General features: G+C 46.0%; 1 protein-coding gene across 1 annotated transcript in view; it reads left to right on the top strand.

Moving 5' to 3' along the window:
* The first annotated feature begins 9882 nt into the window (after window positions 1-9882).
* The window catches only part of LOC136571849 (Fc receptor-like protein 5), a 176070-nt gene continuing 158215 nt past the window's right edge, over window positions 9883-27737 (top strand). The window contains exons 1-4 of the mRNA XM_066572470.1: window positions 9883-10069; window positions 10179-10430; window positions 20132-20389; window positions 20500-20751. Coding sequence (XP_066428567.1) covers window positions 9883-10069; window positions 10179-10430; window positions 20132-20389; window positions 20500-20751 — 949 coding nt within the window. The remainder of the gene's footprint in view (window positions 10070-10178; window positions 10431-20131; window positions 20390-20499; window positions 20752-27737) is intronic.

The raw sequence follows: 27737 nt of genomic DNA, 5'->3' as shown, positions 1-27737 counted from the left end.
ACGGAGGCTGACTACCACTCCGCCGCCCATGTTGCAGCTGGTATTTCACTATTGCTCTACGCTGCTCGTACAGCCTGGCCAACATGTGCAGCGTAGAATTCCAGCGTGTGGGCATGTCGCACAGCAGTCGGTGCTCTGGCAGCTGAAACCGATGTTACAGGGTCCTCAGGGCTGGCAGCGTCTATGGTGGACTTGCAGAAATGTGCGCACACGCAGCGAACCTTGCCAAGCAGGTTAGACAAGTGGGGGTAGTTTTTCTGAAACCGCTGAACCACCAAATTGAAGACGTGGGCCAGGCATGCCACGTGTGTGAGGCTGCCGAGCTGCTGAGCCGCCACCAGGTTACGGCCGTTGTCACACATGACCATGCCCGGTTGGAGGCTCAGCGGCGAAAGCCAGAAGTCGGTCGGCTCTGTCAGATCCTGCAATAGCTCGGGGTTCGTGTGCCTCTTGTCACCTAAGCTGATTAGTTTCAGCAGGGCCTGCTAATGCTTGCCCAGCACTCTGCTGGTGACGTGCTCACACTTCTTAATTGAAATGTAGAGGTGGCGGAGGAGGAGGGTTTGGAGGAGGTGGCATAAAACGCCACAGATACCAGCACCGAGGTAGGACCCTCTATACTGGGTGTGGGTAAGACATGAGCAGTCCCAGGCTCTGACTCGGTCCCAGCCTCCACCTAATTCACCCAATGTGCCGTCAGGGAGATATAGTGGCCCTGCCCGCCAGTACTTGTCCACGTGTCCGTGATTAAGTGGACCTTCCCAGTAACCGCGATGGTGAGGGCACGATTTATGTTGCGGGAGACGTGCTGGTGTAGGGCTGGGACGGCACACCGGGAAAAATAGTGGCGACTGGGGACCAAGAAGCATGGGATCGCAGCCACTATCATGTTTTTCAAAGCCTCCGTTTCCACAAGCCTCTACAGCAGCATCTCCAGGCTGATTAATTTGGCAATGTGCACGTTTAAAGATTGTGCGTGCGGGTGCGTGGTGGCGTATTTGCGCTTGTGCTCCAACGCTTGTGTTAGCGACAGCTGAACGCTGCACTGAGAGACATTGCTGGATGGAGTGGAGGTGAGGGTGTGGGTGCAGGCTGGTAGGTGCTCGTGCCGGTGCCCTGGGAGGGAGATTGGATCTGTGTGGCAGGTTGGGGCACAGGGGAAGAGGCAGTGGTGTGACCCGGAGGCGGTGAACAGCCTTCGTCCCACCTTGTGGGGTGCTTGGCCATCATATGCCTGCGCATGTTGGTGGTGGTGAGGCTGGTAGTGGTGGCTCCCAGGCTGATCTTGGTGCGACACAGGTTGCACACCACTGTTCGTCGGTCGTCCGCGCTCTCACTAAAAACATCCACATCTTTCAACACCTAGCCCTCTGCACGGAGGCTTGCCGCGAGGGGGTGCTTTGGGAAAAAGTTGGGGGATTCTTCGCTCTGGCCCTGCCTCTACCCCTGGCCACTCCACTGACTCTTCTAACCTGTCATGCTGCTGCACTTGCCTCCCCCTCTGAAGCCCTGTCCTCAGTAGGCTTAGCAAACCAGATGGGGTCAGTCACCTCATCGTTCAGCTGCTCTTCCTCTGAATCCTCTGTGCGCTCCTCCCTCAGACTTTCTGCCCTTACTACTACCTCACTGACAGACAACTGTGTCTCATCATCATCCTCACGCACAAAAAGCTCTTGAGACATGTGCCGGAAGTCCCCAGCCTCATCACCCGGACTCCGGGAACTTTCCAAAGGTTGGGCATCGGTAACAACAAACTCCTCAGGTGAGAGAGGAACCAGTTTTTTTCCCACTCATGGCAGGGACCCGAGAACAGTTCCTGGGAGTCTGCCTGCTCAGAATATGTCATTTTCATGGAGTGAGGAGGCTGGGAGGAAGGAGGTGCAGTCCCTAGGCTGGGAGTAGTGGACTGCGTAGAAGACTGGGTGGTCGATACATTGCTGGACGCATTTGCTGCCATCCACGACAGGACCTGCTCACACTGCTCTGTTTGCAATAAAGGTCTACCATGCGAACCCGTAAATTGTTATATGAAGCTGGGGACCCCAGAAACTTGCCTCTCTCCTAATACCACAGCAGCCGGCTGTGATTCACCCGGAGCAGGAACTCGGCCTGTGCCCACACCCTCCCTTGGACGTCAGCGTCCTTGACACTTACTCCTACTGCTCATCATGGGGGATTAAAAATAGAGCAGGGGCCAAATAAATTACCCCACAGTACAGCACTGACAACTGTGGCTTAGTTCACCACGCACAGAGACTTGTAGATAGCGGAGGCTCTATGCTGTGACTTGAAAAAATAAACCCGCTGTCTTGCGCTTATACCTAGGGGTAATTTACCTCTCGCAGAGACTTGTAGATACTAGAGGCTGTGTGAAGTGGGAGAATACTCTAAAGCCAGTGGATAGTGCTGGTAACTGCGGCTATCTCAACCCCACCAAGGAAAGGGTATTGTGAGACGCATTGCACAGCGGCAGAGCTGAAATACTTTGCAATGGCCCAGGAAATATAACAGTACAGTTTAGCGGTGAGACCTCTGTCTAATGCACTGCAGACACAGAACGATATAACTGAAGTAGTTTGCAGTAGGCTAGGAAATGTTAGAGTGCAGTTTCACGGTGAGAGCTGGTTGTACGGCACTGCAGCCTGAGAACGCTATTACTGACAGGCTGGGAACTGGCCTAGGCCCTAGATGCGTGATACAAAAATGGATGCACTACAACTCCCAGCAAGCCACAACTATAATGCACACGGTCAGATGTAGCCCTAAGAAGGAGCTTTGGGGTTCTTGCATGGAGGATCAGGAGTGGGACTGTATAGTGTATAACTTTCCCTATAAAAGTGGCTGTGCCCCAACACTCTGTGTCTAATGCACTGCAGATACAGAATGGTATAAATGAAGTCGCTCGCAGTAGGCTAGGAGATCTTAGAGAGCAGTTTCACGGTGAGAGCTGGTTGTACGGCACTGCAGCCTGAGAATGCTATTACTGAAAGGCTGGGAACTGGCCTTGATGCGTAATATAAAAATGGATGCACTACATCTCCCAGTAAGCCACAACTATAATGCACATGGTCAGATGTAGCCCTAAGAAGAACTGTTGGGGCTCTTGAAGACAGGATCCTACTCTAACACTTTCTCTATATCAGCAGCAGCTCAGTCCCTAAACTCTGCATAATACACTGCAGACTGAGAACGCTATAGCTGAAATGGCCTGCACAGCCCGAGATGAAAGAAAAAAAAATGGTGCACTACTGCTCCCAGCCAGCCACAACAGTAATGCACACTACGAAGAGTTAGTAGCCCTAAGAAGGACCATTGGGGTTCTTGAAAACTGGATCCTACTCTAACACTTTCCCTATATCAGCAGCAGCACTTTCCCTAACCTCTGCCAGCATGTGTCTGAGGCGAGCCGCGGGCGGGACCAGTTTAAGTACTCGGCGGTCCCCTGATCGGCCCAGCCACTCACTACTGTGGGGTGGGATAGGGCTGGCACGTCACAGCAGGAAGTGGTAATGCCTTGCCCGCATGTCTATTGGCTAGAAAATGGCGCTAAACATGCGGGGAAGAGAAATGCAATTGACTCAAGTACCGTGTGGTGTTTGTCTCAAGTAACGAGCATCTCGAGTACCCTAATGCTCAAACGAGCATCAAGCTCGGACGAGTGTGCTCGCTCATCTCTAGTTAAGACCATTTATAAAGTGGGATATTGACTCAAGAAGTACAGTAGCTAGCTCCCAACAGGGGGTGTTTATACACACACACAGGGTAAGATGCTTTGAAATATATAGAAATTTAATTAGTTCACTTATGTCAATTAACAAAAGACAAAGTGACTGAACAAAGGAGAACTGTAAAATCCCATCAATATTTAGTGTGACCGTTCTTTGCTTTCAAAACATCATCAATTCTTCTAGGTACAATTGCACACATTTTTTTAGGGAACTTGGCAGGGAGGTTGCCCAAACATCCTGGAGAACTAACCAGATCTTCTGTGGATGTTGGCTTGTCTCTTCATGTAATCCCAGACAGACTAATGAGATCAGGCCTTTGTGAGGGCTATAGCATCATTTTCAGGACTCCCTGTTCCTCTTTACGCTGAAGATAGTTCTTAATGACTGTACGTTTATTCTTGCTCCTGCAGAAAAAAATTGGAGCAAGTCAAAAGCCTGCTCGATGGTATTGCATGATGGATAAGTATCTGCCTGTACTTCTCAGCATTGAGGACATTATTAATCCTAAGCAAATCCCCAATTCCATTTGCTGAAATGCAGACTTAGGGCGAGCACCCACTGGCGTTTGCGTTTTCCGCGGGAAAAAAACGCAGCGGTTTCCGCGATTTTTCCGCGCGTTTTTCGCGGCGTTTTCGCGGCTTTTCCATTAATTTTCATTGACTTTCATGGGTGCATTAGGAGAAAAATAAGGACACATATGCAACTGACAGTTCCTATGTTAAAAACGCAAACGCAACGCAAAAAAAACGCCAGTGGACAGGAACACATGTTATCTCTATGCCTGTGCAGGAAAAACGCAAGACGCAGGTAAAAAAAACGCCAGTGGGTGCTCGCCCTTAAACTTGCAAGGAGACTAAACCATGCTTTACTTCTGCCTGCAAACACTCATTATCATACTGCTCTCCACCATGCTTCACTGCTGCCTGCAGATACTCATTATCGTATGGCTCTCTACCATGCTTCACTTCTGCCTGCAGACACTCATTGTACCGCTTTCCACCATGCTTCACTGCTGCCTGCACTCATTACTGTACAGCTCTCCACTATGCTTCACTGCTGACTGCAGACAGTCATTATTATACCATTCTACACCATGCTTCAGTGCTGTCTGCAGACACTCAATATTGTACCACCCTCCCCAATGCTTCACTGTTGCCTGCAGATACTCATTATTGTACCACTCTCCACCATGCTTCACTGCAGACACTCATTACTGTACTGCTCTCCACCATGCTTCACTGCTGCCTACAGACACTCATAATGCTATCCACCATACTACAGTGCTGCCTACACACACTTATTGTACTGCTCTCCACCACGCTACAGTGCTGCCTGCGGACACTTATTATTGTACTGCTATCTACCATGCTTCACGGCTACCTGCAGGCACTCATTATTGTATACCTCTCCAGCCCTTTTGTTAGTCAAATTTTCACAGTTTGACTGATAACTCAGAAGTACTGGCTGCCATTTTTCTGCACCCCAGTTCCTATTTTTTGGTGCACGGTTGTGTCCCGTGGCTTTGTTTTTACTTCAAAAAGGTATAGGTTTGTGACAGCAGTTCCTGCATAAAGAACACATTTAGCCATACTCTCCAAGCAGCAGATAGGTGTACCTGAGTCTCACTAGTTTCTGCCAGTGCTGACATCTTCTGAATTTAAAGGGAAGTAAACGTGATGTGTCTTTCATGTGATGTGTCTCCTGTAAAAACGATCTCTGGGATGAGCCTTGCTGATGCAGTATTACTACCTTGTGTCTTACTGCTGTTAGTTGTGCTGTGGTGTATGACCTGTGATATTAAACTAGAAAACTATTATGAGACGGCGCTCCTCCCACTGTGGTGTGAAGTTATTATGAATAATATAAATAATATATAAATAGGACATTATCCCACTGATCAAACGTCTTCTGTTTCTTCTTCAAGTTGGACACAATCTGATGTTGGTGACCCCGATCCATACTGATATCTTCTACTTCTTGCTGAAGTCTAGTGTTAGCCTCCTCTAGTTTGTCATGAGCAGCTGCTTTTTCTTCATGCCCTTGATTTGCAGCTTCTAACTCCTTTTGAACTTTCTTCTTTTGCTCTTCAACAAAATCCAAGCACTCAGCACTCTTCTCCACTTTCTTTTCCAGAACCGACACCTCAGTCTGAATGGTTGCAATCTGCTCTGACAGGTCTCTCTTAGTTTGTGCATCTTCCTCTAACCGCTTGAGGAACACATTTTTCTCATTTTGCACTGTCTTCGGGTGTGCACTGAGACTAAGCCTCTTCTGCGTCTCTTCTTGCTCTAGCTTCTGGGACTCTTCACTCTGAGCTTCCAGCTCCACCTGCAGTTTGCTCACCTGTTCAGACAACGCTGTCTGCACACTGTCACCTTCAGTGATTTTTTATTTGTAGCACTTGAAGCTGCAGCTCTACTGTATTTTTTGCATTCAGACTCCTGTTTATCCTGCAATAGCATCTTCATAGCTAGCTCATGAGTCTGATTAAGGTCCTGTATCTGGGCTTCATATAGTTCTATTTCTTCATTCTGGTTATCTGTAGCTGGGTCAGCACTTGCTCCTGACGAGCTTCTCGGGCTTCCTTGAAGTCCAGTATGCCTCTCAAGACCTTTGTTTGCTTCTCTGCTCGGCTGCAAGCAGCTTTCTCCATTTCCACCTTTTCTTGGAGCTGATTTATCTGAACTTCCCATTCAACATTTCTCTTTGCTGACTGTGTTTTCAACTTTTTCAAGCCTTGTTCACAGTTGTGGGTTTGTTTTCCCAGCAACACCCTGTGATCAGCTTCAGTTAATCTTGTGAGGTGCTCATTCTCCTTTAAGAGAGCTGCATTCTCTGCTTTCAGCTGCTCAGCTTCCTGGAAAATACTTTCCTTTAGGAATTTATCTCTCTGCTCCTCTGCTAACAGCCTTTGCCTCTTGGCCTCTTCTCCAAGCAGACACAAGTTGGCCCTTTCTTTCTCCAACTGTGCGTCAAGTCTTTCATTAGCAGTCTGACATGCTTCCTCAAGAAACTTTACGTAGGCTTGCATTGGTGCAAATCCTTCCTGAGTTTTAAACAAGGGTTCTCTTGCTGTCTCATCCTGGACCTTATGACCTGCAATGACAACCTCACTTGTCTCAATCACCGCAGCCCCCCCCATCTGCTTTTCTGCTTTGCACCTTTAGTACTGTCTTCTCAGACAGCTCTAGTTTGCTTTCACTACTTCTCCCTATCACTAGAGGCATCCTTGTGCTTACTCCAACATGAGCGTTGGCTGCACGCCTTACAGCTACCTGTTCACACCCTGACTTCATTTGGGAAACATATCTACACATATTAGGCACAAAATACATTCCACCATCCCCCACACATGACACTTCAGGGTTAATGGAATTTTCTTGCACCACCCCATCAGCAACACAGTTCTCAGACAAATCTTCCTTAAATATCTGTGCACACTGTGCGGCTTTCACGGTATCATCGTGCACAGAAAACATATTATGAAACACATTATGCACCATACGGTTTTTGAAATTTTTTGCACCCAATGCAGACACTGCAGTGTTTTCACAGTACTCTCCTGCAAGGAAAACATTTGGTCATGCAAAAATTTCCACACATCCTCATCTCTGGACGAATCTTCACCAAATGTCCAGTTACATTGTGCAGCTTTTGCTGAGCCACCCTGCACATAAGATGTTCTATTAGCCTTTTTAGTGGCCTCACGACTCCATGGAGTCTTCTCCGAATATTTGACACAGTCCTTCTGCAAACACCCCCAGCGTGGCTCTTGTTGGTTGCCTTCCACACCACCCGCCATCTTGACTTCAGTCCAACAAACAAACAAACAAACAAACAAGTTCACAAATTTGCATTGCAACTTTCCTCTGCCTGGTCCTCTAATGCTCCCAAAGCAACCGCAAACTTCGGCCTCCTGGCCCGTTAAACCGCAAACTTCGGCCTCCTGGCCCTTTAAGCTCTGCATCCAGCAGCGCTGCATTCAGCAGACATCCACGTGTTGCTCCTGCAGCTTTGTGCGCCACTCCAAATCATGCCAGCGCATCTTCCACCATATGTGGTAAGTTGGGGTCACTCGCCTCAGGATCACTGACCTCTCTTACATGAAAATGGCGCACCACACGTGTAGAAACTCCAGAGACGTGGATTTCTTTATCTGGCTCCTGCCAGCCTTTATTTGTCATCACATCACACAACGGAAACAGAGTCAAAAATAAACCTTCTTCAGTAAAACAAAGTCCATATAAGCACCCCAACTTGGGTGTGAGTCCAGGGTTGTTGTCCCTGTCGGACTCTGGCCTTTGCTAGGTCACCAGCCTGCAACACCTCAGCTCTGCTGTGCTGGTCCTCACTTCCTGCACAGCTGTGTCTTTTGTAGCTAACTCTTGCTACAACTAGGGTATCGACTCTCTCTTTCCCTCTTACAGGTATTAGGATGCCTGACTAGCACACTCTGCAGGTCATTCTGTGTAACACTCATAGAAAACACCTGTGGAAATCTCACGTACATAGAACTGCTGCATTTTGAAAGCAAAAATGCATCACACTCACAACCAGAATTGTAAGTTTAAGGCTGGATTCAGATGAATGTATATTGGCTCGGTTTTCACGCCCAGCCGATATACGTCATCTCTCTGTGCAGGGGGGGAAACCTCGAAGAGCCAGGAGCAGTGCTCTGAGCTCCCGCCCCCTCTCTGCCTCCTCTCGCCACTTAGCCCAGCCCCCATCCCACCTCCTTTCATTGCAAATAGTGCAGAGGGGCGGAGAGGAGGCAGAGAGGGGGCAGGAGCTCAGAGCACTGCTCCTGGCTCTTCCACCCCCCCCCCCCCTGCAGATGAGGACACCGTATATCGGCTCGGCGTGAAAATTGAGACGATATAGGGTCGTCTGAATCCACCCTAAGGCTGAAAAAAACCACACTGCCAAAGGCGCAACTTCGCTCGGCAGTATGGAGCATAGCTGCGCCTTTACAAGGGAGAGCTTCTCTCCTCGCCAGCAGTTCAAACTCCGTGCCAGAGAGTAAAGTTTGAAATAAGAGGCAGGAAGACATGGGCTGCCCGATCTTCCCCGCACCATGTGTTCACTACATGCAATAAAAATAGGGCATGACCTATATTTTCTCGGCCGCACAAATCAGGGCCGAGAAATCCCTGCAGTGAGAAGAAAACCATTGAACTCCTATTGAAATCAGTGGTTTTGTTTTGTCTGCTTCTACGGCCGTGATTATCATGGCTATATAAGAGGATAAAAAAACGCTGCTGTGTTTATGTCCTTAGAGTGCAATATTGGTCAGATAAAGTTGCCTGTATGACTGCATCCGAATACAGTTATACAGGTTAGTACAGATCTGATAAGGCACAAGTCAAGAAATGTTTATGTTTATTTTAAAAAATTCATTCAAAATGCCCTTTTTCATAGAAAAAAATAAACACATAAACATGTTACACATCACTGCATTCATAATGAGCCATATAATAATACTATTATACACAGTATACGGTGTAAAAAAAAGTTTCAAAATGTTTTTGTTTTTTTTGCTTTCATCCGCCTTCCAAAAAAATCTATAAAAAACCTTCAAAAAGTCGCATGTTCCCTAAAATGGAATGAATGGAAACTAAATCTAGTCCGAAGCTCCTTAATGCCCATTTGGCAAAAAAGTAAAAATTGCATTGGTTGTGGAAGGCGGTGATGTAATTATGATTATTTTTTTTAAGTGTTTTTATTGTTGAAAAATTGGCATATAAAAACTATATAAAATTAGTATGGCAGTAATTACAACTCGCCTTAAAACAAGACCTCATATGGCTGTGTCGACAAAAAAAAAATGTTCTGGATCCTGGAACGTAATAATGTAAAAACAGACAAAAATTGCCTGGTGCAAAACAGGTTCTCTATAACAGCAGTGATGGTTTATGGGGTCGGTAATTCAGCTGTAGACCTCGTGGTTTCGGCAGATGATGGTTGTTTCTATGTGGACTACACATTATGTACATGTTATGGTCCTAATCTGTACTATGAAGATGTGAAGAATGTGCAGGTCATTGTGTCTACAAGTCCTCTATATAATCCATGATGTCTTATAGGAGCCGCCATCAGACCTGCGGTGACCTTCTCTCCAAACTACAAGAAGATATTTACCACAGAGTCTATAACGATGACGTGTTATGGGGGCTCTACTACAGGAGGGGGGCTGAATTATATATGGTACAAAGACAACTCTACTGTACACAATGGAAAATCCTATACAATACAAAGTGCTGAAATATTACACAGTGGAAGTTACCGATGTCAGACCAGACCTGGAGAAATAAGTGACCCTGCTGGACTGGATGTTAGTGATGGTGAGTAAATCAAACAGGTCAAACATATAACACAAGGTAACACATTGTATCACACAGACTGATAACACATCATATATATCACCTCATCTTATATCATGCTGTATTACAGGTCGGGTCATCCTGCAAACCCCTCTATATGTCTATGAAGGAGATGAGATAAATATAAGATGTCACCACCGTCCCAGATACCCTGGAGGACCGACAAGATTCTACAAAGATAACCGAGTCATTAGAGACTGGACAGATACTGCAGAATATTATATAGGAAATGTAGATGGGACGACTGCCGGGACTTACAGATGTGAGAAGCAAATCAGTGGGCCGTACATCTATGGAGATGAAGTTTCTGTATCTGTAGAAGGTAAGTCCAGGATCAGTTATATACGAATTATCTGGCAGTGTTTGTATACTGATGGAGTCACATTGTCTCCTGACCGGCCATCTGTAATTATTACTTTGGCCGAATGAGGATGGCTATGTCGGATTCCTACTGCGAGATCTCGTAGCGGAATCAGACCCTGTGCCCTGGCAGGGACCTCTGTGTACCTGTGTGATGTCTTCTCTGTGCTGCGGATGTGCTGGCTGTCGCTGCACATGCACAGTGGAGACGATGGCGCGCAGCTGCATCGGTGATGACGCGAGCCTGTGGAGATCTTGAAGTTCTTATTTCGGAATCACCACGAGGCGAATGGCACCCATTAACCCTTTAATGACGCGGCCCTTTTTTTCCATTTTCGTTTTTCCTCTCCCATTTAAAGAAAAAAAAAACACCTTTATTTATCCATCAACACCACTTATTTTTTGCCGGTTGTATTTTTTAATGGCGCTATTTAAAGTACCATATAATGTACTGAAAAACGTAAAAAAAATTCTAAGTGGAGTAAAATGAAAAAAAAAAAAACATTCCGCCATCTTTCAGTGCGTCTTGTTTCTGTGGCGCACAACCTGCAACAAAAACGACAAACTTGTTTAGTTTTTTTTCACTGTACTACACTTTTTTTGAAAGACATTTAATTTTTTTCAATTATATTCTGCATTCATCTTGTGCGCTCAATAACTTTATTTTTCCGTCGACGTAGTTCAGCGAGGGCTCCTTTCTTGCAGGATGTCCTGTATTTTCCTGTTAGTAGCAATTCAAAATAAATACGGCTTTTTGCTCGCTTTTTATTGCGTTGTTTTCCTGGAGACAGGGTGACTAAAAAAGTGCATTTTGCGGGTTTTTTTCGTTTGTTTTTTTTCAGACGACGTTCACCGTGCGGGGTAAATAATCTACTACTTTGATAAATCTGACTTTTACAGACGCGGTGATACCAAATATGTATTTTTATTTTATGATTTAGATTTTTTAATTATAGATATGGCAAAAGAGGGGTGATTTAAACTTTTATGACTTTTTTTTTTTACAATTAAAAAACTTTATAGATTTTTCCTTTTTTCCTTTTACTTTTGAGTCCCCCTGGGGGACTACAATATGCAATGCTTTGATCGCTCCTGCAGTATGACGTAATGCTATAGCATTACGTCATACTGCATTCTGACAGGCAGCATATCGGGGATGGCTTGATAGGCAGTCTCCCAAGGCAGCCCTGCGGCCTTTCTGGCTGCCATGACATCTGCACGGCTCCCCCGGTCTCACAGTGGGGGCGGGGCATACAGGACATTCAGGGGATTTAAATACCGCTGTCAGAATTGACAGCAGCATTTAAAGGGTTAATAGCCGCGATCGGCCTTTCAGGTGTCAGTTGTAGTAAACAGCTGACACCCACGCTGTATGCAGAGAGGTCGCCCCGCGACCTCTCTGCATACATACCCCGACGCTCCAGGACGTAAATGTACGTTCTGGAGCGGGAAGGGGTTAACTGCAATGGAAGCCGTCCATGCGAGGCCACACTAGAATAGGACATGCTGTCCCCCCCCCCCCCCCCCCCAGCAGCTGATTTCCGCTCATGGGTATTGAAAAGAGTTTTAACATATCTATGGGTGGTATTTGCTGTGGGATCCAGAGGCGAACGCCCATGTGCATTGGGCCTAAGTCAGGTTATGGTTAAATGTGCAGAATTTTTGGCATGGAATTCTACAGACTGAAACTCTGTAACAAACAGCACTACAATGGAGGATTATCACATTCACAGCGGGATCTACAGCATGGGGCCGTATCGGGGCCCTGGAAGGGCCCATTAGAGAAGGCCCTGCATGACAGGGTTGCTAGGGAACTAGAATAGGCAGGATAGGGTTAACAGTGTTTTGAAAGTGAGCTGTACAGAGAGGGGAGTGTTAGTAGAATAGTGGAGGAATGAGATGATTGGACAGGGTTTATGTAGGGGGAGGGGTTATGGAAGTTTATAAAAGTGGAGGTTTGGGCGGGAGCGCCATATTCGAGAACAGTTGGAAGCTGAGTGCAGAGCTGAGAGTAGGTCAGTGTTTAAATAGGAGTATAGCAGCAGTAGTAGGTGGGGCCGCGGTCGGTGAGCGGCTTTGTGTTGCAATCAGCGGTGTCTGTGTGAGAAAAGAGCAAGCAGACTTACTGTATGGCGTCGGTAGAGGAAGTGCTGGAGCAGCTGCGGGCAGCGGCAGAGCGTCACCCTCCAGGGTGGTTACAACAGGAGGTAGCCGGCATGCTAGTCGGGGCTCCAGCGGCGGTGTTGGGACCAGCGGCAGTGTCAGGAGCAGTGGCAACGTCAGAGACAGTAGACAGAGCGCGGCGTGTGCGCAGGGCCTGTCCTCCAGCAAGGCTGATAGCTGAGGGGGCTAAGCCACAGACCCGGCGCAGGGTAAGGAGCCCCTCCGGGGACCCTTTGGTCGGTCGTCCTGGTCCCAGAGCTAGGGGGAGCAGAGATAGACCAGTTAGGAGGAATCCTGCAGGCCGGCCGGGTCTAACGGTTTCTCACAGGTCTCGCTCTCCTTGGGGGGCAGGGCTAGCAGAGCCAGTATACAGAGTCAGTGGAGAAGAAGCGGCTGGTTTACTAAGTGATGCACTGGTCCAGAAGCCAGCCAGCCAGGTAGTGAGAGGCATGTGGAAGGCAGCCTGGGGGAAAAAGCAGCACGGTCGGCTCAAGGGGAGCAGGGCCAGGTATGGATGTAGTCAACGGAAGGAAAATCCACCTAGGGCCACGGTGTGCTCAGCTGAGCACACCCAGGATAAGAACAGGTCTGGCAATATTCTGGAAGGAGGTCCGATGAGGAGCTATGTTAAGTCGGCAGTGCTGGTGCCGCAACAGGACGAGCATCAGTTGGGCTCGGGATACATCGCGACAGGACAGCAGCTTGTTCCGGTACCAGCTGGAGGACTTGATGGTGGATGCGGACAGAAGGTTGGAGAGTCGACAGGATCCACGTAGCACGCCAGGTGGAAACACAGCGCCCGTACGGCCGGGTGAGCAGAATGTTTCATCTTTTTTTGTCATTTACTGAAGATAATAGAAATGTTAGAAGGGGGTTTAGTAATGTGGGAGGGGCTAAGTTATGTTACAGAGGGATGGGGAAGAATAGCAAGGTTGATTTAAGTCTGTTATTGGGTAATGTGCGGGAGATTTTGGATAGGTGTGAGAAGGGTTTAGGGTCAAGAGGCCAGGTTGGTCCGTCGCCTGTGGCGGCATGGCTAGCTGGGGGGGGGGGAGGGTTTGTACTGGTTTTGGTGGCGGAACAGTAATGGGGAGTCAGCAGATCACTACAGCATCAGCGACATCAGGCGTGACAGTCGCCGTTCAGACTGAAAAGGACGGGGATGCAGTTGGGCTGGACGATAAGGCTAAGGGAAAGGTATATGTGTGCTTTGAAGGTCCGTTAGGGGCACATTTGAAAAAAAAAGATAAAAGAAAAGATTTGGCGGGATGAGCATGTGGAGATTTTTTCTCTACCATTAGAGAAATTTAATCTCAAAAAGGGAAAATGGACAGAATATAAAAAAGAGGAGGAAGAAAAGAAACGGTGACGACTGATTCCGCAAACTTTTCAGAATTGGATGCAGGCGTTCGCGATATTAGCGAGCGTCATTGGGGAAAAGAATCCTGAAAATTTGGGGGTAGTCCAAGCTATTAATGCATTAAGTGCGCACTCTCCGCCAGTGGTAGATTTGTTGCGGCATTTGGTTTTGTTGTGTTTGTCACTGAATACATTGGTAGTTGCGGTATATGTTTCGGGGGTTGAGAACACCATTGCTGACTCAATTTCTCATTTTCAGTGGGAGCGCTTTTGGACTTTGGTACCAGATGCATAGACGGAAGGAATTCAATGCCCTCAGGAACTTTGGAGTCTGGTAGATGTGCGGCGGAGCACCTTATAAGAGGGTCGTTGGCAGCAAATACTTGGAAAGCATATGAGGCTGCATGGAAAGAATGGGAGCGTTGGGTTGAAATTTTGGGTGAAGTTAATAATGATGAGGATAGGATAGGGGCTTTGCTATTGTTATTAAGTGAAGCAGCAAGTAGGGGGTGGTCAGTGGCAAAGGTGGATCGGATAATGGCAGGTCTAGCGTTTAATTTTAAATTGCGAAGGTTGCAAGATGTGACTAAAGATTTTGTGGTACGGCAAGCCTTAAAAGGTTTCAGAAAAGGTAAAACGTGAAAAAGATAGAAGAAGGCCAATTTCCTTTGCAATTTTGGAGGAATAATGGAAGGCTTTGGGGGTGGTCTGTCACAATTCTTTTGTGGTGGTGTTATTCAGGGCGGCTTTTTCGTTGGCATTTTTCGGGGCTTTTCGCATTAGCGAACTGGTATCACCTAATACGAAAATTGGGGGTGGTTTAATGGTCACAGATGTGACATTATTGGGGGAGCAGGTAGAAATCAGGTTGAAACGCTCTAAGACCGATCAATTAGGGGAGGAAAAAAGGATCATTTTGGAAACAGTGCCTGGGGCAAGGATGTGTCCTGTAAGGTGTTTGAAGAAACTAAGGGAGGGTTTGTCATTGGAGGGTGGTCCGTTGTTGAAGCATATGGATGGATCGTTCTTATCCAATTTTCAATTTGGGGCTTTGTTGCAGAAGGCTTTGAAGGAGTTGGGTCTTGACAGAGTGGGCTATTCCTCCCACTCTTTTAGAATTGGAGCGGCAATGGAAGCTGCGGAATGGTGTTTGAGCCCGGCGGTGGTTCAAAAAATTGGAAGATGGGAATCAAGGAGATACCAAATTTACATTAGACCTGAGGGATGGTTTAATGATATGGACTAAAGTTTAGTGAGTTGTGGGGGGGGGGGGTATCGGGAATAGTTATCATAGGGTTGGAAGTATTGTTGTCTGGTTTTTGTTTTAACAGGTCAAGATCCAGTGTTGATTTGGATTGTCGGACATTCCTTTGTCTTCTGGGCGGCGGAGCAGGCAAAGATAAGACCGGAAGGCCGCAAATTAGGTTTTTCCAGGAATGAGGCGATTATCCGCTGGTTAGGTATCAGGGGAATGATGTGGGGTAGGGTACTTCCGGAGGTGAAATCGTTTGCTGAGTTAGATAGGGCCCCTGATATACTAATGTTGCATGCCGGCGGGAATTATTTGGGAGGAAGACCTGCAAGGGAGGTGCGCAGGGATATACAGCACGATTTCTTGCGTTTGAGAAGGCTCTTTCCTGACGTGATAATTGTCTGGTCAGAAATACTGCCCAGAAAGAGGTGGCGGATGGCCAGATCGGTAGAAAAAATTAACAAAGCCCTTATAAAGATCCATAGACACATTTCCAATTTTGTGGCATGAAATGGAGGTGTGAAAATTTGTCACAATAATTTAGAAGGGGTGTATGAGGGCTATTGGAGAAGTGGTGGGGTACATCTGAATCATGTAGGTACGGACATGTGGACACTGGCGATCCAAGAGGGGATCAAAAGGGCTCTTCAATTATGGGGGCTGCGCAGAGTTAGGCAGTAAGTTCTGCTGGCTGTGGGGCGGTCCTTGGAGGCAGATTTGATATATTGGGTAGAAGGAAGTCTTGGTGGGGATGGCCTCACCTGTATGACCACCCTGGTGTTATAGTGGTTGGGTCTGGTGTGTGGGAGAAGGCCAGGGAAGGGATCCCGGGTGGCCTTAATCAATTTTGTTATTATAGCCTGCCAGTGGGGGCGGGCTAGTGGTGTCTCCGAGCCGGGTGCACGGTTGGAGACAAGGTACGGTTTTAGTTGGAAAAACACTAGACCTTTTTAGTTCTGGTTTTGTCTCCAAGGGCCTCCTCTCCTTTATGTAAAGGTTAACAAAGAATAAAATTATTCTGGTTTTGTTAAATAAATTTGGCTGCTGTGGCCAAAAATTTCCGAGTTTAGTTTCTGTGGTTTTATTTTTGATAAGTGGGGGGGGGGGGGGGTAGTAATATGGGGGTGAGTCTAGCATACCCGTGTCAAGCACGGGGCCGTATTGGGGCCCTGGAAGGGCCGATTAGAGAAGGCCCTGCATGACAGGGATGCTAGGGAACTAGAATAGGCATGATAGGAAGCGGGGGTTTGGGCGGGAGCGCCATATTTGAGAACAGTGGCAGCCGTTGGCAGGCGGGGGGGTCCTTGGAGGCAGATTTGATATTTTGGGTGGAAGGAAGTCTTGGTGGGGTCTGGTGTGTGGGAGAAGGCCAGGGAAGGGATCCCGGGTGGCCTTAATCAATTTTGTTATTCTGGCCTCCCAGTGGGGGGGGGGGGCTAGTGGTGTCTCCGAACCGGGTGTAGGCAAGGTACGGTTTTAGTTGGAAAAACACCAGACCTTTTTAGTTTTGGTTTGGTCTCCAAGGGCCTCCTCTCCTTTATGTAAAGGTTAACAAAGAATAAAATGAATGCGGTTTTGTTAAATAAATTTGGCTGTTGTGGCCAAAAATTTCCAACGCGTTTAGGTTCTGTGGTTTTATTTTAGATAAGTGGGGGGGTGGGGGGAGAGTACTATGGGGGTGAGTCTAACATACTCATGTTTTGTAGATGTGATGGGTTTGGGGCACAGATTTTCCCCTTTACAATGTAGACAGTGAAATCTGCAGTAAAATCTATGTGTAGCATCTGTAGCTTTAAGACCATATCTGTAGCAGAGATCTTCCACCATCTTTGAGCTTAGTCTTCAGTCAGTAAATCTTCAGGGTCATGAAGCTGAAAGTAGTGGTCCACTTTCTATGGTACCCCAAGACTTGTAGGACATTCATCCGTGCCTGTGCCCTGACAGAGCCAAAGAGCTGTTGATGACTCTGCAGACCCAGAATGACACGTGGCTAACCCAGAACAATCTGAAGCCAGGTAAGGTTGTGTGTGACAATAGACCATTAAAGAAGATCAGCTCATTATCCATCCAGTCCTATTATAATCAAAATCAAAAATGCTGTTGTCATAGCAATAACAGTGGATTGGTTCCCTTAAAAATGTAACTTTACTTAACAAAAAGATTACACATGGAAACAAAAATATTTAAAAACACAGTATATAGTGCAGACGAATATATTTTTTTGTATTGTGGTTTATTACCATCCACAGTATCATCATTATCCCATATTCAGATAGCTGTCGGTCTATGACTGTAGTTATGTTTGCATTTGTTATTCAGCAGGTCAGTACTGGAGAGAATGGTGAGTGGCACGCCTTCCCCATAAAGACCAGTAACACCCAATAAGTCCTCCTAAGTAGAGGTACAGTGAAGCCTCCAGAGTACTGCCTATGGCATCTGACTAATTAGTTTGATCGTTAGAACCTGCTACATCATCCCCGCAGGTACATGTGTGACAATAGGGCCCTAGCCTTGGTAAGCTCACACATGTACCTTGCCTGGCCCACCTAAACCTGGTAGTACAATTACTCAGGTTTACATCCACTGCTGGAAAAGTCCAGGAGCATTCACACTCAGTCGCCTCTCATCTGGCAGAGGTGCAGTGACAGTTTGGACTACCACCCAAACGCCTGATCTGTGACATACTTAGAGGGTGGAATTCCACTTTCCTTATGTTACAGAGGTTAAGCCAGCAGTAGAAAGTGAGAACGGAGCATCACATGGTGTGTGCGATTAGAAGGTGGTGTATGGAGTTCGGTCACATGACTCCTGCGGAGTGTCTGCAGATTAATGACATTTGTGCCATTTTAGCCTACTTTGAGGAAGCTACCAAAATTCACCGTCATGTAAATGCAATGATCAGTATGACCATGCTAGTTGTCTGCCTGCTGGAACAGACCCTACAGGTCCTCATGGACAATGACGTGTTGTCATAGGAGATGGAGCAAGGGATACCAATCTCCCAATTGTCTCGCCACACCACTATTACACAACACTGGATGGAGGGTGTCTTTGGGTAAGAAAGTGGGGTTTCTAACACATTTTTTCCACCCATAGGAGAAGTATACAGGGGTAGCAGAAGGAAAAAAAGAGAAGTGGAATAATATAGGTCCACAGGCCAGGGAGCAGGCTATGCAACGTTGCTTTCATCCATCACTGCCCTCAGGTATTCTATGTAGATGGAGGACCAGCTGAAGGATACTCTTAGGCCTGACCTCAAGGGATTGGGGGTTACTACTCTTGGGTACTTTGAAGCATATGAGTGCCTTTATGCTACAGTGCCTGCAGAAGGACCGTTACATAGAACACATGAAAACATCAGAACATTTCAGGTTGGCCAACCTCCCTGGTCCCCGCTACAATGCCAAAAGGACAAATTTAATTTTGGCAGTATAGTGGGACCTCTAGATGCAGCATTATCAGGATAGACTGTTGAGGAGCATTTCCCCATGGCTGCAGAGATGCATACTCAAAGGATCACACCTCTGTGGCTCATGGCAGATGAGCAGGAAACCATCACATTAGTCTGTTGCATCTTGCAGCAACAGCTGACAGCCACAGACAGCACTTATCCATGATGGTTCAAGAGTATTTCAGTTCCCTCATGGATGTACTCAGACATGGCATTGGCCTCCTTGATTTCTGGGTGTCTAAGCTGGATGAGTGTCAAGAGCTTATACAACATGCTTTAGGCCTCTCTCACAAAGGCCTTTCGCAAAGCGCCATGAATTCGAGCGCAGCGCTTTGCTTTTCTTCTTTCATTTTTGGCTGCAGCTGGCTTTTAGCACTCCTCGTCATTGATCAATCTTCCATTCCTGAATTTTTAACCCCTCACATGCTGTGATTAATAGCACCCTGCAAGCCGATCACTGCACATAAGTAGTGCAGTGTAGGATACACGCGATTGAACAATCGTATCTTCAAGTTTCTTCGAAGGACAAAATCATATGTTAAAAAAGTTCAATAAAAATTAAATAAAGTCTTATTTTTGGAAAACAAACTGTTTTTTAAAATCCACCTTTATCATAGAAGAAAAATCAATGCATAAACATATTACATATCACTGCATTTGTAATAACCCGTACTACAAAAATCTTATATTCCACACAGTAAGCGGGTAAAAAAAGGCGAAAGTTGTTTCTTTTAACGTTCATCTGCATTCCAAAAAATGCAATAGAAAGTGTTCAAAAAGTCACAACTACCCCAAATTGGTATGAATGTAAACTAAAGCTCATCTCAAGGCCTCCAAAGGCTCATTTGGCAAAAAATAACAATCGTATGGGTTGTGGAGAGCGGCGATGCAAATACTATTTTTTAGAGTTGTTATTGTAGAAAAATATTAACACATAAAAAAACTATATACGATTGGTATCCCAGTAATTACAATGACCCACAGAATAAAAGTAACTTTTTTTTAATACTGTATGTAAACCCTATAAAGGAAACAAAAACAAAATGGCGGAATTTCAATTTGTTTTCCTGTTCCCTCCAAAACAAATTAACAATACATTATATGTACCTTAAAGCGGTCTACTTACAACTCATCCCACATAAAACAAGGGGCCATAGGACTATGTCGATGGAAAAACAAAATGTTATCACTCGTGGAATGCCTGGAGACTAAGGTGCAAAATAGGCCAGTCACTATGGGGTTAAAGGCCACCATAGTGACAGGTTCTCTATAACAGCAGTGATGGTTTATGGGGTCGGTGATTATCTGTAGACCTCGTGGTTTCAGCAGATGATGATTTTTCCTACATGTTATGTTCCTAATTTGTACTATGAAGATATGAAGAATGTGCAGGTCATTGTGTCTACAAGTCCTCTATATAATCCATGATGTCTTATAGGAGCCGCCATCAGACCTGCGGTGACCTTCTCTCCAAACTACAAGAAGATATTTACCACAGAGTCTATAACGATGAGCTGTGATGGGGGCTCTACTATAGGAGGGGGGTCGAATTATATATGGTACAAAGACTATTCTCCTGTACACAATGGAAAATCCTATACAATACAAAGTGCTGGAACATCAGACAGTGGAAGTTACCGATGTCAGACCAGACCTGGAGAAATAAGTGACCCTGCTAGACTGGACGTTAGTGATGGTGAGTAAATATACTGGGTCATACATATAGACACAAGGTAACACATTGTATCACACAGACTGATAACGCATCATATATGTCACCTCATCTTATTTCATGCTGTATTACAGGTTGGGTCATCCTGCAGACCCCTCTATATGTCTATGAGGGAGATAAGATAAATATAAGATGTCACCACCGTCCCGGATACTCTGGAGGACCGACAAGATTCTACAAAGATAACAGATTCATTGCAGACTGGACAGATAATGCAGAATATTACATTGGACATGTAGACAGGACGACTGCCGGGACTTACGGATGTGAGAAAGACATCTCTGGACAGAACATCCATTATGATGTAGCTTCTGTATCTGTAGAAGGTAAGTCCAGGATCAGTTATATAAGAATTATCCGGCAGCGCTTGTATACTGATGGAGTCACATTGTCTCCTGACCGGCCATCTCTAATTATTACTTAGTCAGGTTACGGTTAGATGTAGAATTTTTGGCATGGAATTCTATAGACTGAAACTCTGCAACAAACTGCACTACAATGGAGGATTATCACATTCACAGCGGGATCTACTGTAGATGTGATGGATTTGGGGCACAGATTTCCCCCTTTGTAGTGTAGACAGTGAAATCTGCAGTAAAATCTATCTGTAGCATCTGTAGCTTTAAGACCATATCTGTAGCAGAGATCTTCCACCATCTTTTATTGTTCAATGTTTTTATTTATTATAAAATATCAGGAATTACAGCACATCGATAGCATGTTAAGAACAGATATTATTTCAAGAAGCTTGTTTACATAAAAGGTGCGTCATTTCAACAATTGTGATGAAAACAACTTCTTCATCTTCAGCTAGGATCATTCTAAAAGTCAGAAGAGAAACTCTCGAATATTAATACTTAAATTTATAATGTAATAACTATGTCCAGTTACTTCTAAAATTTCTGAAGTGCTGAGACATATGAGAGAAGGAAGGGAGGGGACAGGGAAGGTTAAAGGATCTCTCTTGAGTGGTAGAAGTCGAATCCTACAAGGTTTAACACATAACAAGATAAACTTTAAATTTTAGTGAGACATAGTCAATTGGTAGGCAAGGGTTGGGATCGACTACTCGATGCATCCAAACCCCTAACTGTTGTGAGCCATTCTACTTTCTTTCTCTAGTGTCTAGAACTCAAAGTTTATATCAACGATTGAATGGACCATGAAGTTCCTCGAGATCCACTTTATGTGGATGCGTGAGCCACGTCTAATTTAAAGTAATTTTCCCATGGACCCCAATTCTCCTTGAAAATTTCTTCCACAATCTTTTAGTAGTCAGTCAGCAAATCTTCCCAGTCCCTGGATGATGATGAGGAGGAGGAGGATTTTTTCTATTTTTCACAGGCAACAAAGTTTCCAGTTGGACCATATTAGATTGAGTACATTTTGTACCTCCCTGTAGTTCTTTATAAACTAAAAAAAACACACAGAAAAAAAAGAAAATATGAAGAAAGCAAGGGATAGTCTTGGGGGTGAATGAGCCAAGTTGGTGCCTTAAGTGGCAACTCTGCTGCCATTCCTTAGAAGTGGTTCTGCCACAGCATTACGTCCACAGCAAGCAGATGAGGTTGTAGAGTAGATGACACAGCATGCTCAAGTACCACCACCAACTCTTCCTCCCAGTCACAGGCACACAGCAGGCAGTCTGTACCAGTCAGCCAGGAGCATCCACATTGTACTTCACCCCATGCCAAATCCTCAGTACCCTCCCAAACAGTGCACATGGACCAGACTGAGGAGCTTTTTGATCATTATATGTCATACACATCAATAGAAAGGCCAAACAGCCAATCAGAGGCTAATTTCACACAGGAAAGCACACTATCAGGCCAAGATACCGCGGATGCGTGGTATTTTTTGGCAAAAAACACTTTTCATCATTTCTGGGAAGTTGTGATCCTCCAGCACAGCTTTTAGCCGAGGTGGAGGATCATCACGTGTTTCGTATTGTTTTCAATGTAAAATCTTGCATCACACTTGTGTGCATATCACACACTGTAATTTTTTTTCCAGCCCCATTGAAAACAATAGACAAGGCATTCCAGGGGAGTGCCCAAAGATAGGACATCGCTCATGTGTGTGTTCCGATTAAAAAAAATGGGGTTAATATTTGTGTGAGATTTGTAAGTCTCGCAACACACAAATCTTGCATGATTTTCTTGATCATGTGAAAGCAGCCAGAGAAGACCAGACATTGAATGCACTGATGCTCAATGATTTTTTTCCCTCCAAATAGGAAGGTGGGGGTGGGTCAGTGCACACAGTCAGCCCTACAAAGACAATGTGTACTCAGGGGGATGTGGAAATGGAGGTGCTAACTCCTGGTGCTCACAGTGACAGAAGGAAAATGATGAAGAAGATGGTGGAAGATGATTAAGTACTTGACCCAACATGGTGTGAAAGCAGGGAGCATCATTATAGCAGTTCGCAGAAGGGAGAGAAAGAGGCGGGCATTGCAGGGCAGCACCTTGCCAAGGCAGCCATTAGAGTGTCCTAAAAAAACAAATGGGCAATGCCGCCACCCTCAGATACTACTAGTCACAGCATCACCAACATCCGTCCCACAGGGCAGGTCTGCTCAGAGAACTTGTACAGCCTGGGCATTCTTTGAAACCACGTGTAATGACAGATAATTGGCCATCTGTAACTTCTGCGATAAGAGTTTAAAACGTGAAAGCATGTAAACAACTCTAACACAACATGCATAAACAGCCACACAAACTTCCATCACCCACTGCTTTGAAGAGCAGTGTATGGCTGCTTGCACTAGAAATGCTGCCCTTCAGGCTAATGGACAAAGATGCCTTCCCCAATGTGATGCTCCATGCTAACCCATAATACCAGATGCCCAGCCACCATTGAGTGATAATGTGTACCTGGCTTTGAAGAACACTGTCAATAGCAGGTTGTACCTGACCATAGTCACCTGGTCCAGCAAGCATGGGTAGGGGCATTACATATCCCTAACAGCATATTGGGTCAATTTCCTAGAGGTGGTGTATCAAGCCAAAATGGGTGGCCTTCATTTCATAATACCCCCAAGACTTGCAGGACATTCCTCCGTGTCTATCCCACAAAACCTGACCTCCATACAGTGGAGCCCATGTCTAATGGCAACATGCTGTGCTAAAACTCATATATCTAGGTTATCCTGGCCACACTACCGAAGAGCTTTTGATGGCTCTGCAGACCCAAACTAACATGTGGCTGACCCGGCACAATCTGAAGCCAGACAAGGTCATGTGTGACAAAGAGATCAACCTGCTGGCAGCCCTTCACCTGAAAAATCTTAAACATGTACCTTGTCTGGTCCATGTGATGAACCTGGAAGTCCTCCCAAAACAAAAATATCTAAATAGCACAATAAAGAGCTATAGAGCTAATGCTTTATGAGGAGCACGCTCTGCCCTCAGGGTGGTATCAGTGGTGCTGCTACTGTTCTTCCCCTACTTCCACTATTTTTCTTCTTTCTGCCCCTCTCTCCTCCCCAAAGCAAAAATATTTAAAAACCATGAGAAAGAGCTCTATCTCTAATGCTTTCCCTTGGAGGAGTACACTGTTTGGGTTTTCTCTATCCCTGGTGTAATTTTTCTTTTAAAAATCTAATTTGTTGTAAATAAGTAGGGGGGCATTACCTCGTATATTATTACAGGATGGGGGCATTACCTCATATATTATTACAGTAATGGAAATTGCCTCGTGTATTATTATAGTAGTGGGGACTTTACATCATATATTATTACAGGATGGGGGAGATTACCTTATATACTATTACAATATGGGGACTTTACATCATATATTATTACAGGATGGGGGAGATTACCTTATATACTATTACAATATGGGGACTTTACATCATATATTATTATAGGATGGGGGAGATTACCTTATATACTATTACAATATGGGGACTTTACATCATATATTATTACAGGATGGGGGAGATTACCTTATATATCATTACAATATGAGGACTTTACATCATATATTATTACAGGATGGGGGAGATTACCTTATATACTATTACAATATGGGGACTTTACATCATATATTATTACAGTAGGGGACAACATTACCTTATATATAACCATAGTAAGGGGACTATACGCCATATAATATTTTCAGCATGAGGAATCTTATGTCATATATCATTACAGTAGAAGGGACATTACCTCATGTATTATTAGAGTAAGGGACTTTACGCTATACTTTATTAACCCCTTCCAGATCCATGACGTAAGGGTACGTCATGGAGCATCGGGGTATGTAGGAAGAGAGGTCGCGTGGCGACCCCTATTCATACAGCGCGAGTGTCAGCTGTTTATTACAGCTGACACCCACAGGCAATAGCCGTTTGGCCAATCGCGGCTGTTAACCCTTTAAATGCCCCGAACGACGCCCCCCCCCCCCCCGCATTGAGATCGGGGGAACCGTGCAGGTGTCATGGCAGGCGGGGGCCTTCTGAAAGGCCCCAGGGCTGGCTCAGCAGACTGCCTATCAAGCCATCCCCGTGGGGTGGCTTGATAGACTGCCTGTCAAATAGCAGGAGCTATCCAAGCATCGCTGGTTGTAGTCGCCCAGGGGGACTTTAAAGTAAAGTTAACAAGAAATATCAATAAAATTTTATTAATTGTAAAAAAAAAAAAGTGATAAAAGTTTAAATCACCCCCCTTTTTGCCATATCTATTATTAAAAAGTCTGAATCCTAAATTATTTTTCCCGCACGGTGAACGTCGTCTGAAAAAAAAAAAAGAACGACAGAAATGCACTTTTTTAGTTATCTAGAAAAAACGCAATAAAAAGTGATTAAAAAGTCGTATGTATTCCGAATTGGTACTATCGGAAACTACAGGACATCCTGCAAAAAATGAGCCCTCGCTCAAGTACGTCGACGGAAAAATAAAAAAATTTATTGCGCGCACAAAATGACCGCACAAAAAAAATTGAAACAAGACGCGCTCAAAGATGACGGAATGTTGTTTGTTTTTTTCATTTTACTCCACTTAAAATTTTTTAAAAGTTTTTCAGTACATAATACGGTACATTAAATAGCACGATTAAAAACTAAAACTCGTCCCGCAAAAAAAAGCCCTCATTCAGCGACGTCGATCGATAAATAAAGGAGTTACAATTTTTTTGAACGGGGGAGAAAAAAACTAAAATGGAAAAAGAAAAAGGGGCCCCGTCATTAAAGGGGTTGTCTCGCAAAATCAAGTGGGTCTATACACTTCTGTATGGCCATATTAATGCACTTTGTAATGTACATCGTGCATTAATTATGAGCCATACAGAAGTTATTCACTTACCTGCTCCGTTGCTAGCGTCCTCGTCTCCATGGTTCCGTCTAAATTCGCTGGCAGCTTGCTTTTTTAGACGCGCTTGCGCAGTCCGTTCTTCTCCTTTCAGCACGAGCCGCTTCAGTGTGCTCCCCGCTACAGCTCTTCTGCGCATGCGCAGACGAGCTGTCACTGCTCGGGAGCGCGCTGGAGAGGCCAGTCTGTACCATCCTCTGTTAGAGGAAGGTGCAGAGCCGCCCAGCTGTCCCGAGAAGCCGCCCAGCTGTCCCGCCGTCCAGGTAAGTGATGGGCCGGGGGGGCTGCCGCTGCGCCGGGGGCGGGCTGCGCCGGGGGGGGGGCTGCCGCTGTGATGGGGGGGCTGCCGCTGCGCCGGGGGGCTGCGCCGGGGGGGGGGGCTGCCGCTGTGATGGGGGGGCTGTCGCTGCGATGGGGGGGCTGTTGCTGCGATGGGGGGGCTGTCGCTGCGATGGGGGGGCTGTCGCTGCGATGGGGGGGGCTGCCGCTGCGATGGGGGGGCTGTCGCTGCTATGGGGGGGCTGCCGCTGTGATGGGGGGGCTGCCGCTGTGCAGGGGGGGGGGGGCTGCGTCGGTTACCTGCTGCCTGGCGGTGGGTGACTGGTCGGCCGTGTTCACTCCAGGGGTCCGGTCGGCGGCTGCGGGGCGTCTGGTTGTCAGGGAGACACAGCTGGTAGCGTCTCGGAAGCGCGCACGTCGGGCTACAGCAAGCGATGGGAAAAGAGCCGGCGGCCATCTTGGGAAAATTTTTATAAGTTGCTGAAACGCTGGAACGGTAAGTACAAACCAGCTTGAAAAGTCATTTACAGGGGGGCTTAGTAATGTATGCTTAATTAGGGGGACTGGGCAATAAAAAAAAATCCACTCCTGCCTCGAGACATCTCCTTTAAGGGGTCAAAGTACTAGCTTACCCGACGCGCGTTGCTGCAACCAATCACAGCGCAGCTTTCATTTTACCTAAGCAGTATAAGAAATAGCAACCAATCACAGCAACGCTTTCATGTGACCTCAGCAGTATAAGGAATAACAACCAATCACAGCACAGCTTTCATGTTACCTCAGCAGTATAATATATAGCAACCAATCACAGCACAGCTTTTATGTTACGTCAGCAGTATAATATATAACAACCAATCACAGCACAGCTCTAATGTAATCTCAGTAGTATAAGATAAAACAACCAATCACAGCGCAGCTTTCATGCTACCTCAACAGTTTAGAAAGTAACAACCAATCACAGCACAGCTTTCATGTTAACTTAGCAGTATAAGAAATAGCAAGCAGTCACAGCTCAGCTTTCATGTTACCTCAGTAGTATAATTTATAACAACCAATCACAGCGCAGATTTCATGTTACCTCAGCAGTATAATATATAACAACTAGAAATGAGCAAGCACCAAAATGCTCGGGTGCTCGTTGCTCGAGTTGAGCTTTCCGCGATGCTCGAGGGTTCGTTTCGAGTAACAAACCCCATTGAAGTCAATGGGCGACTCGAGCATTTTTATATATATCTGATGCTCTCTAAGGTTTTTATTTGTGAAAATCTGCAAAACCTACGAAAGTGATAGAATCGACACAGAAACGGATAGGGCAGGCGAGGGGCAACATGCAGGGCTGCATCTCAAGCTCCCAGGTCCCACTATTAAGCCACAATAGCGGCAAGAGTGGCCCCACCACCCCCCTAACAATTTTTACTTCGGACAAACCCTCATTAGCAAGGCACACCTGAGCTAAGCACCACACTACCTCCAACCAAGAACAAGCACTGCCTGCGGGACACACCGCTGCCTCTTCTCCTGGGTTACATGCTGCCCGACCCCCTACCCCCCCACCCCCCGCACGACCCTGCATCAGCAGAGCACACAAAAGTGTCCCTGCGCAGCCTTTCAGCTGCCCTCATGCCACACGCTGGCCTCATAGCCACACCACCCTCATGTCTATTTATAAGTGCATCTGCCATGAGGAGGAACCGGAGGCACACACTGCAGAGGGTTAGCAG

Source organism: Eleutherodactylus coqui, chromosome 6 (genome assembly GCF_035609145.1).
Source record: "Eleutherodactylus coqui strain aEleCoq1 chromosome 6, aEleCoq1.hap1, whole genome shotgun sequence".
NCBI lineage: Eukaryota > Metazoa > Chordata > Amphibia > Anura > Eleutherodactylidae > Eleutherodactylus > Eleutherodactylus coqui.
This window is presented reverse-complemented; position numbering and strand designations above follow the sequence as displayed.